Below are 16,821 nucleotides of genomic sequence, written 5' to 3'. Positions count from 1 at the left end.
TCTGCGGGGCAATAAAGTGACACCGGCTTTCATATAGCCGCATGAAGTCTTCTTGACAGCATAAGTCATTCTGAAGTTACGAAACCAAACTAAAGCCTACCAGATACAATGCGTGATGGACATGACGTTCCAGAAAATGTTTAACTGATAAAGTGGCATTCATTCTGGTGGTATTTCACTGCATGCTGCACAGGTTTAACTCATATGTGGAGTGTGGCCCTAATTTACAATTTATGTATATTAGGGCAAATTTATGTAGTATTTACCAATGTGGATTTACACTACACTAAGCTGCAGGATGGTGACTGACAAATTACTAGTTTATGAATTACCTGTGAGAAAGCCAGTATCAATTAGGGATGCCAAACACCTTACTTTCTGAAGGAACTGTGACATGACTTGTACCGTGTACATTTCGTCAATCAAGTTCTTCAATGCCTGGATGCAGTGGCCTCAAAATGCATGCTAATACAGCAAAAATATTAACTGCAAAAGGTGAGTGGCCTCTTTTATATGGTGCTGTCCAAGTCATGCGTCATAATTTTTAGATTTTGCAGCTTCATTGGGCACATGGTCTCTAAACCATCCTTTGCCCCCCACAGCACTTGCATGAGAAGCGGCCGACGCCATCTGGAGAGCACCCCATGAAAGAGAACTGAGGTGATACCTGTCTTGGATATCTCAAATCCATGGCTCTATTTCTTGCAATTTTTGTATGAAACAGCTACATTATCTTTCGTGGGTCAAGCAGCCGTGGCTAGGGTGCAGATACGCTTACTTCTTTGGATTTGAGTAAGGAATGGATAAATGTGTGACGTGAATTTTGCATGAAGAATATTTGCACAGACTACAGATGTATAAGCAGTACTTGTAGTGAAGGGGCCCTTTTAGTATCTGAGCCACTGTAGAGAATGTTGCGTGTCACAAATTTGATTGTGTGTTGCTGCTTTCTGTGAGCTATATATTTTGTGCACATGCTTCAGGATGTCTTCCAGTCTTCTACATACACTGTTTAGGTTCCTCCAACAAAGTAGATGGTCATGGATAACAGCCATTTTCAGCTGCACTGATGAAAAAAAATCACGGTCAGAATATAGAAAATTGTTAACTGCAAATGAAGGAGTGCTACGGTTTGCAGAAATAGCATAAAAATAAACTTTGGGGTGAAGAAAGCCTCAGCAAACAGTCAAGGTTTATAACCTGTCTGCTTTCGTGTCTAATAAAAATTAAAAATGCTTTACAGATCCAGCAGCTCCATGAAGGGGTTGGTAAGTTAAATTGGTGAAAAAATTAGGTTTGGTGAATGAACCTTAACGTTAATTCCTTTTTTCCAAGAACCATAGCAGAGTGGATCCGACTGTCTTGCAGCCAAATGTGCTGTACTAATGAAGATCTTTTTTTCCCTCGCTTGCACACCTTTGGGAAAAGCAGGGTATCTTTGAATAAAGAATTTCTTTAATTTTATCACCAAAAATATGTGAAGTTTTAAGAAAAGTAAAAAAAATAGACTATGCCCCTGCAGGCCCATGATAAAGACAATTCACTTCTGCTTCTCTAAGCTTCTGTCAGCATATGTTTCGACATATGTTGTTCGAGTCGCATGTGAACACGTTTACTGGTTTGCTTCTGAGCAGAATGCCTGCGTAAGCGAGAGCTCCGAAGTCCCTCAATCGAGAACGAGTCTACAGTGTCCAATAGCTGTGGTGGATACATAAGCAAAAAACAGGGCTACGTAACACGCAGACGTTTGGCGATTATCTCTTATTACGTCAGCGTTGTGATGGTAAGCGCCCACGTGAATGATCTAGACTGAGTGACCTTTCGTTTCGTCACCTATGCTTTGTCAACTTTCTCTGCAGGGTTGCCATTTCAGCTTTAGCATTAACACAGGCAAACTAATGGTATTTAGAGGCAACCAACACGATCGATCACTAAAGTTTTGTCAGACTCATCATCATCACCATCAGCCTGACTACGCCCACTACAGGGCGAAGGCCTCTCCCATGCCTCTCCAATTAACCTTGCCCTTTGCCAGCTGCAGCCACCGTATCCTCACAAACTTCTTAATCTCATCTACCTACCTTACTTTCTGCCGCCATCTGCTATGTTTGCATGCACAAGCTCATTTCTTCCTCCTGATTTCAACTAGGATGTCATTAAACCACATTTACTGTGAAGGCTCTGTCCATGCGCAAGGCTGAATCACTCCGAAAGCATATATATTGTAGTGGGAACGTGTTGCACATTTTCACATCCCGACTTATTCTGCTGCTCCTTCTCACCACAGATTTATTTATTTATTTGTATCTCACAAGCCCCGAAGAGCATTGGGTGAGGGGGACATATCGAAAAAGGAATATGTGGAAGTAAAAAACCATAATAACGGTACAATGGACGCAGTACAAGGAAAAAACATGAAAGGAACGCGAAGTTGTTATAAAACGGAGTTAAAATAACATGAAACACAAGAATAGAAAGAAAAAAAAGAGCGAAACACAAACATGTGAAAAAAAGGGTAACCAGGGGCAACAGAAACAGTGGTAAATCAGAAAACAACGAAACAGCAAATGAAACTGTGGCACATTTCGAACATTACTAGGGCAATAAATGTGTACATAGATGTTTTTTGAACTCTCCAGGATCAGTGAAAGAGATTATGCTGTCAAGAAGATCATCCCAGAGCTTAATTGCTCTAGGTAATTAGGAGCATAGTCTCAACTGAGAACACAACATGCCGTTGACTCATTCCTAATTGCCACCAAGAAGTTAGCAGAAACAAACGCGGCACATAAAAAGCACGACGGCCGGAGCCTCCTCTTACAACAATCGCTTTTGTAATTCTCTAGAAAATCTTTCAGATTTACTCATTAGAATGTAATGTATTTCCCTTAGATCTGAACGGAATTTAGTCCACAGTTTATATAACTAATTGGAATATGGCTAACATCGTTTGAAAGAAACACTGTAACAACTCTTTTAAAACTAGTTAAAGGATTTTTATAGATATCCATTTGAATGCATTCATTTCATTGAATGTGATGCTTTTGAACCTGTAATTATTTGAGTAATGAGTTCCAATAACTAATTGGCTACCACATGCCTATAGAAGCTCAGCTAGTGGCTATCAAGACACACACTGTAATGACTCTAGAAAGTTCTTCGGGAATTATTTAGGAATCCTTTTTCACTCTTTTTGTTGCAGGGGGTTTCTTTTGAATCTGCAAAGAATTCTGTAAGGCATTTGCTCACTGCGTTGCTGTGGAATGGGGTTATACATTGATCTCTGTTTCCTGGTGGGAAGGAAAAGAGCCCGTGCGTGCATGATGTAACCACTGGTATTGCTGTAAGCGTGCAAGAAATCACACAGAGCAACAGCATGCCAGATGCAAACAAATACCTTTATTTCACTAAGCAACTTTTACAGCAGCTTGTAGAATTAAATGTTTGTAGCTCCTGGACAGCCTTAGTAATTAGCAGCAATTACGATGAAAATTGAGAGGAGGCATGGCACATGAGCAGTAGCAGCACATTTTATTTTGGGACAATCAAGTACTTTTAGATTAAAATTACTTTCCGTGCCACATGTGCAACAAAGATCACATCTGAAAGAGAGCACGTTTTCATGAAAAAAAAAAACAGCGGAGTACCGACTCAAAACAATACTGCCTGGACTTCCACCTTGAATACCTCTTAGTATGAGCCTGAACTAATTTTTATTCATTTATTCCCTACATAAATACAAAAATGCTAGCCGGAGCCACAGCAAAAGGCTAGCTGCATGTTCATTCTGTGAGAATTAAAGGTTAGAAAGCATTGTGCACCCTTATATAGCATTCTGAAAGGATTAAGCAAACAAGGGAAGGGGCATGAGGGGCTCGTTATAAATATGAGAGAAGCCAACAGCCACAGAAACCAAGGAGCACAGGGGATTTTTTTTAATTTATTTATTTTTTTGTGGTGTTGATCAAGTAAGAATATTACTGAATATGTTGTCGCTTAAAGCTAATTGATTAGAAAAGCAGAAGAAAAAGCAACCACATGCCGCCGGTCGGATCCGAACCCACGGCCTCCGAATTACGCGTCCGGTGCTCTACCTCTGAGCTATGGCGACGGCTGTCAAACCTTCTGCTTTCAGGGGTATTTATTTTTACAAATAACCTAACCTTGAGAGTGTTCATCAGGGCCACTCACGTTTGTAAGCGGCGGACGTGCAACGTCCTGAGTTACCGCTGGTGTGACGTAGAACGCCATCGAACGGTGAGGGTGGAAGCTGTGTGAGAACCCTCTTATGCTTCCTATGGCGTCAAGGCTGCCAGAACCGAGGCCCTCGCTGAGCAATTTAGCAAACAAGGGAATGGGAATGAGGGGCTCGTTATAAATATGAGAGAAGCCAACAGCCACAGAAACCAAGGAGCACAGGGGATTTTTTTTTTATTGACAGCCGTCGCCGTAGCTCAGAGGTAGAGCACCGGACGCATAATTCGGAGGTCGTGGGTTCGGATCCCACTGGCGGCATGTGGTTGTTTTTTCTCCTGCTTTTCTAATCAATTAGCTTTAAGCGACAATATATTCAGTAATATTCTTACTTGATCAACACCAGAAAAAAATAAATGAATTAAAAAAAAAATCCCCTGTGCTCCTTGGTTTCTGTAGCTGTTGGCTTCTCTCATATTTATAACGAGCCCCTCATTCCCCTTCCTTTGTTTGCTTAATTGCTTAGCGAGGGCCTCGGTTCTCTTCTAACACTCTTCTAAACCCTGATTCCACAATGTCTGCATGACTGCTGAGGTTTCTCACTGAGTCGAATGCTTTCTCGTAATGAATAATAGCTTACATTTGCCTATAACAGTATTGTAATCCATAACAATATTTATTGCCACTATAATGCAGTGACATTCACAATCGCTTGTTTTTTGAGAACTAATTCACCTTTCTTCTGTATTTTACTAGCGACTAGTTATTTGCAGTGAGAAAATGAGGTGCAGTGAAAACTGTGACAACAGCTGTCATCCAACCTGAGTAGCTCACAGGCAGCACAGAGGGTCTACATCAGGGTTTCTCGGACCGGCGCCTCAAACACAGTAACTGCGCTCACTAAACATCAGACAAGATCCGCTTGCTAAGCAGGAGAGCACTTCATGGATTCTGATCCTGCTGCATTTAGAAAACTTTTCACTTTCCTGCTCCATTGATGCTGGGTTGACACTGCTGACACAGTTGCAGAAAGACAGTATGTGCATTAGCAATGCCACATAACTATTTCAAACTGCCAGGCCGTACAATCCTTTGCATCCATTTAAATGACTTCATTCAGTTACAGAAACATTAAAAACAGTCTCTTGCACTCTGGTCATGAGATCAATAAAGCTATGTTCCAGTTGCTGCAGAAAAGCAACGAGATTACAGCCAGGCAAATGAATCAGTGCCAATACCACAGACACGACAAAACACAACGTAAAACAGTAAGCTTTTTACAGCAGGACACTACAATTCAAGTGGAAGCTCCAACTACACATCTCTGCGAAATCCAAGTCTCAGTACTTCTCTCATTGAAGAACTCTGGCAAAACTGCATTTGTCACCATTGCACGCATAAAGTCCTTCAAAATAAAAACATTTAAAAGCAAAGTCGAAAACATTATGTGCAATTTGCGATGGTACAGCCCAAAGTGTGCAATTACAAAAATGAAAGCATTCCCAGCGCAGTGCAGCGACATGTTGGAAGGTGTAAAAGTGTGCTACTATTTTTTTTTTCTTTGCAGAGGTTCATTACTGCACCAGTTTGAAGTATGCTTGAAATGCGAAAAATAACAATCAACCAAATCCAGTGCCCAGAAAATGCTTAATACTCTCTATGAGCAAACAACGCCGGAAAGAGATCACCAGAAGTTCTTTTCGTGGCGAAACTCATCGACAACATTTCGTGTGCATTTGAAGTGTGCAACTCAGACAGTTGTAGCTACATCGTCAGTTCACTTCCAGGCAACACTCCGCAGCATATACAGCACTTCACGCACCCACCACAACATTTTGGAAGCTAATTTCATGGACTCTACTGACATTCCTAAGCAATCACACCAGGTCGTTCTTTCAGCATGGATCCTGCTGGCATAACTTAAATGGCCGCTACCCTACAGTGCCAATGTTGCCAGACTGCGTGCGCCTGGAAGTACAGCCGAGTTTGATGACCACAGTGCTGCTGTTAGCGACCGTGCGGCATTGCCACCTCCTCTTTACCTTCTTTCTCACGCACTCCTGCTCTCTCCGTCCCCTTTCAGATACTGTGCTGGGCATGCATATGCCTCCGGCAGGCATTGCATAATTCTAGCATGCTTCCGACGGCCTTGGGAGCACAGAATTTCTGCTCAACTGCTCTGACACGACTGAAACACTGGCTATTCACGGCCGTTATAGCCGGCATGCACACGTGTCCGGCAGGTGTTGCATAATCCTAGCACGCTTTCGACGGCCTTGGGAGTGCCAACGCTCCTGCTAATTCTGCTAACGCGATCACCCTCGTCGATTGCGCTAGGTGATCTCTAGTAAGTAGTTAGGTAGGCAGTTAAAATAAAATCAAACTTATCAACTGTTACTGTTGGGCATCTCATTGTAATAGACCCGTTAGAAAATTCAGTCTGTAAACTCGGCAGGCATCATCATCAGCAACTTCCGTTGGTGTCGTGCACCATATTTTGAGTGCCTTTGGCTAGAAGACGCACAGCTATGGTGCTCTGCACTAGTTTCCATCTTGTGGCATGTCTGGTTGCATTTGTGAAAGCGATGGCGGAAAATTTGCATTGGTCGAGGGACCTGAATGTCATCCCGGGTGGATTTTCGGAAAGGCTTTTGGACTCCTATTGTCCGGCCGCACCTCTCAGCGAAGGCACAAGCTGGTATTACTGTGATCCAGTCGACAGTACGTGTTGCCGTGTCATCCTGCAGGTCGAATCTACTGTCGATAAAGGAGGGCTCACAACACTTGGACCGGCCTCGACTACGAGCAGGCGCACTGCACGGCGAAATGCATGTGGATCCGGATACGGGCGCTCGATCAGCAGTGCTGGTGCACTAGCTATCGGTGCAAAATCAGTCGCGTTGTAGCTGTTGACATGCATAGTTTGCTCACTTCAAATCAAGGTGACAGATTACCGGAGTGCGTGCTAAGCCGGAGTGCGCAGGCACTGACCCAACGAAAACACACCGCTGCTGCAGCTACTGCACTCTGCCTATGTCGCCGCCGTTTGCTGCAGGTTCGCAACGGAGAGAATGATGGCACTCCTCGCCACGCTGCATCGTCGTGCTCTTTTTTGCGCACACGGAACTCACTATGAATAGTTGAGAGGCGGATGCTAGCAAATCCAAAACAAGTACGTTTGAGCAACGTTTTCATTTTGTGATGCGCCGAAACAGTAGCCAGCATCGGAATGCATGTCCTTGAGTGGCACCAAAGGTGGCACCTTTATTTTTGTGTTCACTATACACTGGAAGGGCTACCCGGTAGGAGCTTTTCGCTGCTCTTGCTCTTATATCATTTATTTTAATGTGAAAACGAACAGGTCACAGATGAGAAGAGAGAAGCATGCAGCTATTTCATGCGCTCCATGCTCTGGATACACACCTTGTTTTCGTGCGTGTCTCTTACGCCGCGCTGGCTGCAGAAAGGCACACAGCAGCATGCCGGCATCACGACTATCGCTTGGAGCAGAGAGCCAATGTCAAGGGAGATGGTTAGGACACAGAAACAAGAAAATTATGCTTGTGGCTTCCCCAGACGCCGTACTTCAATCCGGCCTGAGCACAGTCCGGCAGGCGTATGCCCAAGTAATGGCGGAGGCACCGCGTTTCGCACACCACACACCAGATGGCGCTGAATTTTCTAAAGGGTCTATTAGAAATTTACACCTGGATGGTAGTAATAACCCGGTTAGCTTTTAGAATTATGTAAACTAATTCTCATCAACGCTGACACGCAAGGAATCCTGGCTTTCAGGATGCATTGAACAAAAACTACACTGCCAAGAAGAGCACGCTGCCACATCGAAGAGCACACGTCACTGGCCAGCATTTGTCACTCGCCATTTCACGTGGCACCAGAGCAGAAACGGAGAGCCACTGACCTGTGTCTATTTCTACTGTGCCACGCAGCCAGCAATGATAAAAATGGCCTGCCACGCCAGCCTTGTGTCATGGGGAACGGCACATGAAGGGTATGTATACATGCATGGTACACATTGCCCCGTGGTGTGACTTGGGGGCGCGGGTGCGTGTGTTCCTCGGCCACAATGTCTCGGATTAGCTGCCATACCCGGTACGGAGTTCGTGAGAGTAAGAACCTTTTATCCCTACTTTCACCTAAAACCGAGGCTGCAGGACAGCTGTACCTTACCATTTGAAGTGATGGGCAGACGTTGTTTACACATCAGTTGTTTTAATACTCTTCGATTGTAGAGGTGATCTTTTTTTTGTCAGTTCACAAAATTTTATGCACTGCACGGTTATGACCAACATGGCCTAGTTCTCTTGAAAAATTCTGTGCATGTGGTATCAGTGTTTTAATGTGTACACGCTTAAAGCGGGTGGCAGAAAAAGTTAACACTTCAGAATATATAGTTTCTTACGAAACCTGCTTTGATTTAAATGACAGCTTAAACGTCACAGGTGATTTTAACGAATAAGACGCAATCGTGAAACTTTTCGTTGCAAAGTGCATCATTTGAGACAAAAAAATGCAGAACTGTTTATGCAAAATGGTCTATAGCTTCCCACCGGATGCTGGGGAAGAATCACGAATGTAGGGGACAAGTTATCGGTAGCTTTCATTTTGAAGTGAGGCTACGAAGGGATGGAAAGAATGCATTGAACTGGAACGACTGGTCAACAATACCAAGGTATCAGTGAGACTCAGGTATTAAATGAAGTTCGATATAGGGACCACGACAACTTCTCCAGACAATAAAAAAATTCAGACGACAGAAGTGACAAATCAAAATGTGGATTTTTTATTCTTTGGATTTCTTAGGCGAATTCTGATTCCACACTGATGCGTCGAATTGTACGCTCTGTTTTTTTTTAAATCACCTAAAAGTAATTAGTCGACAGTAAATTTGATGATACTGAGCTGTCCACGCTGGTCACTGTGGCGCAGCTCACCGAGCAACATTGATGTGTACATCCCGGCGTAGGACGGGGATGTGCACATGTACAGCACGATGCGACAGGAGAAGAGCGACGTGCGGACTGTTGCGTGGCACGTCATGAACAGCTGAAAGACTGCGGCGGGAAGTAGGGCTCCGGGCATGCTTTCACCGATCCCAGCGTCGGCGTCGCAGGTCCGGGTGCCGAGGCGCACGATGAGCTGCGCAGATGAAGAGAGCTCTTGGGAACTGGTTGCTAGCATGGACTAACTGACGTGTTTTCAACAAGGCAGTTCTAATGAGTTTGACTGAACTCAGTAGATAATGTTAACACAAACGTTGTATGTTGCTTTCACTTAATTACCGGCAAGGCAAGCAAACCTGATCTTATTGCGTGAACGCACACAGCCTTGTGTAGATTGCCTATTTTAACCAGGGGCAGATTTTAGGCAAAAACTAGCTGTGGTTTAACTACTGCTGCACCTGATTAGAGAGCGGAAGCTATGGCATATCAGGCAACTATACGTGGCTCGGCATCTGTAACAATGAGTGCATTCCGGACACTGGATAGGCAGCGCGTCCACCCTGGCACATCGCCAGAGTTTGCTCACCCAATGAACGCGGTGGCCTATTGCTGCAGTGCCACGTGTTTGTCACAACATTGTCAGCACTAACGCATGTAGCCCACATCTCTCTCTCATCGCCCCACGTACCTCAACGCACAATTATGGCATTGTTATGATTGTACTTCTGGCCATGTGGGCCGGAGCAAGCGACAACTGAGAACTGTCCACAAAGGCGACAACTCCGCGACAGCTGAAGACCGGATGGCCTTTGTCTCGGAAAAAAAAGGGTTCCCTCTACCACACCTGCTGGCCATGTCGACAGGGCGCTGGAAGACTGAGCCCTATGCGACTGCAGGGGACTCTCCCAAGGGCTACCAAGGAATAGCGGGAAGTGCTCTGAGGTCCAGTCATTATGTTTTGACATCGGCATTCATCTCCAAAGGGGAAGCTGGCACCGTGTACCCTTCCGCGTAGCCTTGCCCATGCATTGATGAGAAACACGTGCGACCAGCTGCACACCGTGGGAATGTCACTCGAGGAGATTCCTGTGTCTGCATGACATAGATGGCACCCTCCTCTCAAGCTCAACACGTGATGGGGGCATGTTCCTTGGGGAGAGTGCATGTTGATCTGCCACAATGAACTTGGACACGCCTTCCTCAGCAAACACGGCCTCCATCTAGACATTTTAGGGAAGAAAACCCCTATAAAACTCGGCGAAGAGGACGGTCAAGGGCCCCTCACATCAAGTAGCTTCCTCTCATCGACTCTTCGACTGAGAAACTCTCCGTTGCTGTACGTGCACATAATGTAAATAGTTGTATAAAGTTTTCCTTGCCTTCCTTGAAACCCAGTCTCCGATCATCCTCGTCTCATCACCGGTCCGGCCATGCTACCCAAGTCGCAACAACGTCCAGTGACCTGGGGAGCCAGTTATGCGCCTTTCCTTTGGTTTCGAAGCTCCGGCTCTTCATCGGTTTCGTAGCTTAAAGCGCGACTAAGGTGTCCACTGTCCCTGCGGGCCAGTTATGCACCTTTTCTTTCCTTTGCTTTATCTGAAGGTCAAATGAAGGTGAAATCTCCAGACACGGTGACCTTGGCTTTACCTAGAGTAGTGAAACTTTCGCTTCAATAACATGTGAAAGAGGGGTGTGCGAATAGTACTCTTTCAAAATCTAATCGAATATGAATAGTGTAGGTAATAAGCAATTCAAATATGAATCGAATAAGTTACGAACATTGAGCACTTGCATGAATATTCCTGTGAAACGAATAATCGTGGGACACAGCGAAGCACTAGCGGCGGCGCTGCGGTACGGCACTATAACCATAGACCTTTACAGCTATATCTGCCAAAATACGTGGCACTGACCTCTGGAAAAGAGTGTGTGTCATGAAGTCAGTGTATTAGATATGTGTGCTGTAGGTATGAGAAAATCGCACTTTGCTGCTGCTGACGACAGCAAATAAACTAACGTCACATGTCATTGCATGAGTGCTGCGATACCTATGTATGAGTTATGGATTTGCAGATTGGGCATTAAGGCAGAGCTCACAAAATCTGTGTAAGCCTTGCCACATCGCGCAACCTTGGAGGCCATGTATGAGCATTATTATGAATGCCTCCAAACGAACAGACCGCGTCGTGCCACTGAACCCCCCTTCCCGTGCATATTGATAGCAGCAGCTTGGTATGCGGCGCCGGAGGGGATCATGTTTTGGAAACAATCCACATCCACCATTTATCAAAGTTAGCGCCAAATATTTGACAACTATTCAAAAACTTAAAAATGCACTCGATTCGTTTCGAATAATTTTCAGGCTGGACTACTGACTCGTTCAGGAATCGTATAGGAGGACATTCAATTCATTATTCGTGAGCTTCGAATATTCGTACGCACCTAAAGATGATTTTTTTAATGTACTGACACAAACTATAACATAATACAGTCAAACCCCACAATAACAAACGTCTTCAACAACGAAATTGTCATGAGAACAAAATATTTCAGAGTCCCCGGCGGAGGCACATACTAGGGCTACATGTATTTCATATCCGTCAACAACAACACATTTTCAACCGTCAGGCCTGTGACAACGAAAATTTCTGCTGTAGCGGGTCGCGAGTTTTCTTTGCATGGTCTCAACATAACGTCACAAAAAGTGCAATCCGGTTGAAATCCGGATCAAAAATGTGCTAAAACATGTTATTTAAGCACTTTAGAAAATTGCTTGCTGCTCACTAGCGAGTCTATGGTCGCAGCCATCTCTGTTTACAAAAAAGCTCAGATGATGGTGATGAAAGGGACGCGTTATCCCGGCGTCGCAAGCACCTGGTCACGTGACCGCCGTCTTTGCGCGCCAGAAAGGGGGGAGAGAGAGCGGGGCTGTTCACAGTGGCATTCAGAGCAGCGGCTGTGTGCTCATACTTTTTTCTAGGGAGCGAAAGAAGGGGAGGGACGCGCTGCTCTCTCTCGCTCTTTCCGGCTACAGGGTAGAAGTGGCTGGCGCCTCGGGCAACTCATGTCCCCTTCCCCTCTCCTTCCGTTCATGAAAACGCCTCTGCCTCGCACGGCGCGTACAGACTGTCAGAAGCAGCCAGGACCGTTGTTTGCAGCAGTAAGCCTTACATAATGCCTCCTCCAGTTAAGAAGCACAAGTTTCTTATGCGCTTAGAGAAATCGCAAATCATCGTGGAAGCTGCAACCGGAAAAAAAGATGGATATCGTTGTCAAGTTCGGGATACCATGCAGCTCCCTGTCCACCATTTTAAAATCCAAGCACAGTATATTGGCGGCGCTGGAGAATGGAGCATGTGGGGAACACAAGACTGTGGCCACCCTGGCTTTTGAAGACGTGGACCAGGCTGTATACAAATGGTTCCTGGACAAGCATGCAAACACATACCGCTGTCTGGCAGAATGTTACAGCAGAAAGCAGTCGACTTTGCATGCCTTCTGGGGCACGATGACTTCAAAGGGAGTGCCGGCTGTCTGTGCCATTTTAAAGCGCGACACAACATCACCGCCAAAGTGATTGCTGGAGAATGCACAAGCGTTAACAAGGAAGACACAGTAAACTGGATGCGACACTTGGGAAGCCATCACGGATGAGTAGGAACCCTGCGACATACACAACGCTGATAAGACGGGATTGTTTTACGAGATGCTTCCGTCGCAGACGCTAGATTTGAAGGGCCAAAAATGCCACAGTGGCAAGCAGAGCAAGAAGCGCATTACAATTCTTCTCTGCGCGAACATGGACGGCTCCGATAAGCATCTGCTCTTTGTCGATGGCAGAAGCAAAAAGCCACTGTGTTTTAAGGCGCACGGCAGGCTGCCCGTTCAATACACAGCCAACCAAAAATCATGCATGACACACGCTATCTTTGCCATCTGGCTAGAAGCCTTCAACGACAGCATGCGATGAGCAGGTAGGTCCGTGTGCCTTTTCGTGGACAGCTGTACTGCCCATTGTGTTGATGTCACTTGCACAAACATGCGACTGGTATTTTCCCCAGCGAACTGCACCTTGGTCCTTCAGCCTCTGGACCAAGGGGTCATCAGAAGCTTGAAGTGTGCCTAACGTCAAAGGTTTATTCAGAGGATGCTGCTGAACATCGCATACAAACGCCCGACGGGGGTAGACCTTTTCATGGCCCTAGAGATGGTTGCTGCAGCATGGATGAAAACAAAAGCGAGCGGGATCAAAAGCAGCTTCGAACACGCTGGCTTCAGTAAGCAGCAGGTACCAGCTGCAACGTCAGAGTCTGAGCGACCAGCAGAAGAAGGTGGAAGCGAGTCTGCTGACGCAAGTGAACGCAAGTGACGCAAGTGACGCTGAGTAAGGAATGGGATGCGCTTCGGAGTGCAGACGGAACTGTGCCGGGCGGCTTGGTTCTACACGACTTCCTGTCCGTCGACAATAACTTGGTTGTCCATGAGGAACTAACGGATGGTGCCATAGTCAGTAGCATGTGTGGCACTGACGATGAAACCGCGACCAAGCAAGCGAGCCCATGAGATGTGCTTGACGCACTCGACACCGTACACTCATTCCTCGCGACGCATGATGACGTGGCCATGCAACATATTTTGAGTTGTGAAGATCGAGTGTTAAAAATCCTCCGAAGCCGTCGATGGCAGACTGAGATTATGCAATTTTTCTATTAAAGTGTAGTTTCTGTGATATGTATTTACCTTTTTTGTCTGCCTTCTCACATTTTTGCAATAACGAAATTCTCGCGAGAACGGAAAAAATTGCTGTCCCGGACGATTTCGTTATCGCTGGGTTTGACCGCAATTACAATCACAACTAATCCTCAAACACGTTCACTCAAATACACTGAAAAGGATGAAGAACACGAACAGGTGAAAGATGAAGAACACAAACAAACATTGCTCATGACCTCCTACTAACTTTGTCTCAAACAATTTGTGGCCATCCTGTCCCAGGAAACTTACTACAGGCTTGTGCTGTAGTGCATGTAAAGACCAGCCTCTCACATTGGCTTCTATATATGCTAATTTCACAGCGGCCACTCTGTACTCGATTCCCTGTGATGTGAACGACGTCGCCTGGCACTTGGCATAGTATGGCGGAACCCAGAACTGATAATGATGATGAATTTCAAAAGCACAAGGGCAACTTTGGCCAAAGAGCACAATGGCACAAGCTGTCTTTTGGTCGGGAAAAATGGGTCGGAAGTCCCCATTTTTTCGACTTCGCACCTCCCGTATAGACAGACATAGATCTGTGGCGATAACAAAATGCGGTGTTGCTGCTCTCGCCAGCTTGAACGACTGGGGGAAAACTTTTGTGTGAAAAGTAGGCTTAGCGCTCATGGGAATTCATGGAAGCAGAAGATTTCAAAGCAGTTTTCTGATTTCACAGCGTATCTATGACGTTGTCCTTTAGTGAAGAACAATCAGATTCATCCAAGAACAGATTCTGATACTATCAAGCGTCATTTCGAAGGCAATGTATTTTTAATATACCTATGCATGGGAGTGACTCCCGGCTGGGTGTAGGAATGGGAGTGCGGCCCATAGAAATGCAGGTAAGCAAAACTTTCAGAAATATTTTTCTCGTTCCACAGAGTACTAATGGAGGCGGCTGGCTGGCAAGCGCTTTGAAGAAGTAGGGTGTGGGAAAGTATGACACGTCATTTCGAAGCTGTCTGTTTAAAACGACATGATGAATGTGCATTCTGAAGCCGGACATACACTAAAAGGCGCTCCATTCGCTGGGTGTTTCACCGATTTGTGCAAGCTTCTTGTGTAGTCCAACATGCTGCCGCGAGCGCTGTATTTGCTCACTAATACAGTCGTTCAAACTAGATAGCCTAAACAACACTAGCTAAAAAGCAGGGGCCGTATTACGGAATGATCAAATCACAAACTTGTCAAAAACGCATCAATTAGCCCTGCCATGGCCCCACTCCTATTGGTCGGCCGTGGCCAGTGGCCATATTGCTTTTGCGTCATAGGCACAGCTGCCATTGCGTCACGAATGAGGCAGAAGTGATGACGCTGCACACATAATTATGCAGGGGCAAACTGACGTTTTTTTGTGATCGCCTCGAGGCGGTCAAATTGACCGTTGCGTTTGTCACAGAAAATGGCGGCAGTGTAAGTGGCGATACGACTGAGGCGGCTGCGCCAGCGCGAGCAACGGCGAAGGAGGGCGCACGAAGACACATTTGACTAAGGTGCCTCGAGGTAGTGCTGCAAAACTATCGATAGTACTATCGATAGCATGCTATCGACAGTTAGTACTTTTGATAGTACTTTCGATTCTACAAAATCAACCACATGTACCCACTGCATACTAAACTTGGTTTCCCGAGTGTGCAGTATGGAGGTGATGGCAAGAGTACCTGACAGGACTCGCCGGTTTTCGCAGCCTACGCGTCACTGAGCTCTGCAGAGATTACCTACGTAAAGTTACTGGATCAAGTGTTAGTGTCGCGAATGTCCAAGTTGCGAAAAATGTGTGCGAAAAGCATTTCTTCAGTGGTGACATCAGCAAGACGATGCCTGCAGTGCGCATTGGTGTCGTGTTAGCCACAAGTTGTTGTGCTGTTTGTTCTTTCATCGGATGAAGTTCCAGACATTTTTCCAAACTGTCTCAGCTACCTTTTAAACTGAACTGCCCCGCTTTTACGTCTAAGTTTAAAGTGGCAGTTATTTTATTTTAACTCTAGTATGTTCTCATAGCCCCATCAGTTATTTTTAAAATTGGTAAACTTGTATACAGGTCATCACAAAATGAACAAGGGAGGGGAAAACCTCAGGTTGCTTGAGCCAACGTTTCGACACGGGGACTTGTCTTCGTCTGGGCAAAGCGTTCATCACCTCCTGCACTTATAATGAAATACTCAAACGCGCTTCCAAACATAAACAATATCCTGCGGAAATACCGCCCCATTTTAACTGGTAACGACCGTCTCAAGAAAACATTTCCCGACGCACCAAGGGTAACATACAGATGCAACACAAACCTGAAGGACATCCTGGTGCATGCTAGGCTCGGTAAGAAACCACCACCGACAGTAACTTCATGCTCTCGACCTAGATGCAAGACATGCAAACATGTACAAAGGGACACTACGGTTAAAAGTACAGCAAGCGATTTCAGTTTCGATATAAAGACCAGTTTTGACTGCACATCGTCCAATATTATCTACATGCTCCAGTGCTCCTTCTGCCAGAAACAATATATCGGAGAAACCGGGCAAAAAATGAGTGCCAGATTAAACGGGCACCGGGCTGACACAACACGGAATGAACAGAAGGCAGTGTCGATCCATTTTAATCAACGCCATCAGAAATTCGACGAACTCAAATTGTTCATTTTTCAGTCAGGCTTCAAATCGACTAGGGACAGAAATACAGAGAAGCATTCCTAATCCACAAATTTAAAACACTGCAACCAACAGGGATTAACATGTCCAGAGGAAACCTGGAATCTCTCAGGTACATTCCAGGGTTAGCATAATTTTAAATGAACAAATGTCTTGCACATGGTCAGACCATTTCCTAGAACCTCACATAAGCATATTATCGCTCTTTGCACCCTTCCCACGTCATATCTTCCACCACATTTCCGGCCTTCTCACCC

The 16,821-nt window shown here is 45.5% G+C and overlaps 1 protein-coding gene across 1 annotated transcript in view; it reads right to left on the bottom strand.

Moving 5' to 3' along the window:
* Positions 1–6,743: 6,743 nt before the first annotated feature.
* The window catches only part of LOC149354216 (uncharacterized), a 54,119-nt gene continuing 44,041 nt past the window's right edge, over positions 6,744–16,821 (bottom strand). Inside the window, exon 7 of the mRNA XM_089583172.1 lies at positions 6,744–9,354. Coding sequence (XP_089439298.1) covers positions 9,302–9,354 — 53 coding nt within the window. The 3' untranslated portion in view covers positions 6,744–9,301. The remainder of the gene's footprint in view (positions 9,355–16,821) is intronic.

This window comes from Amblyomma mixtum, chromosome 3 (assembly GCF_055824585.1).
Source record: "Amblyomma mixtum isolate Tamu chromosome 3, ASM5582458v1, whole genome shotgun sequence".
In the NCBI taxonomy this organism is placed as follows: domain Eukaryota; kingdom Metazoa; phylum Arthropoda; class Arachnida; order Ixodida; family Ixodidae; genus Amblyomma; species Amblyomma mixtum.
This window is presented reverse-complemented; position numbering and strand designations above follow the sequence as displayed.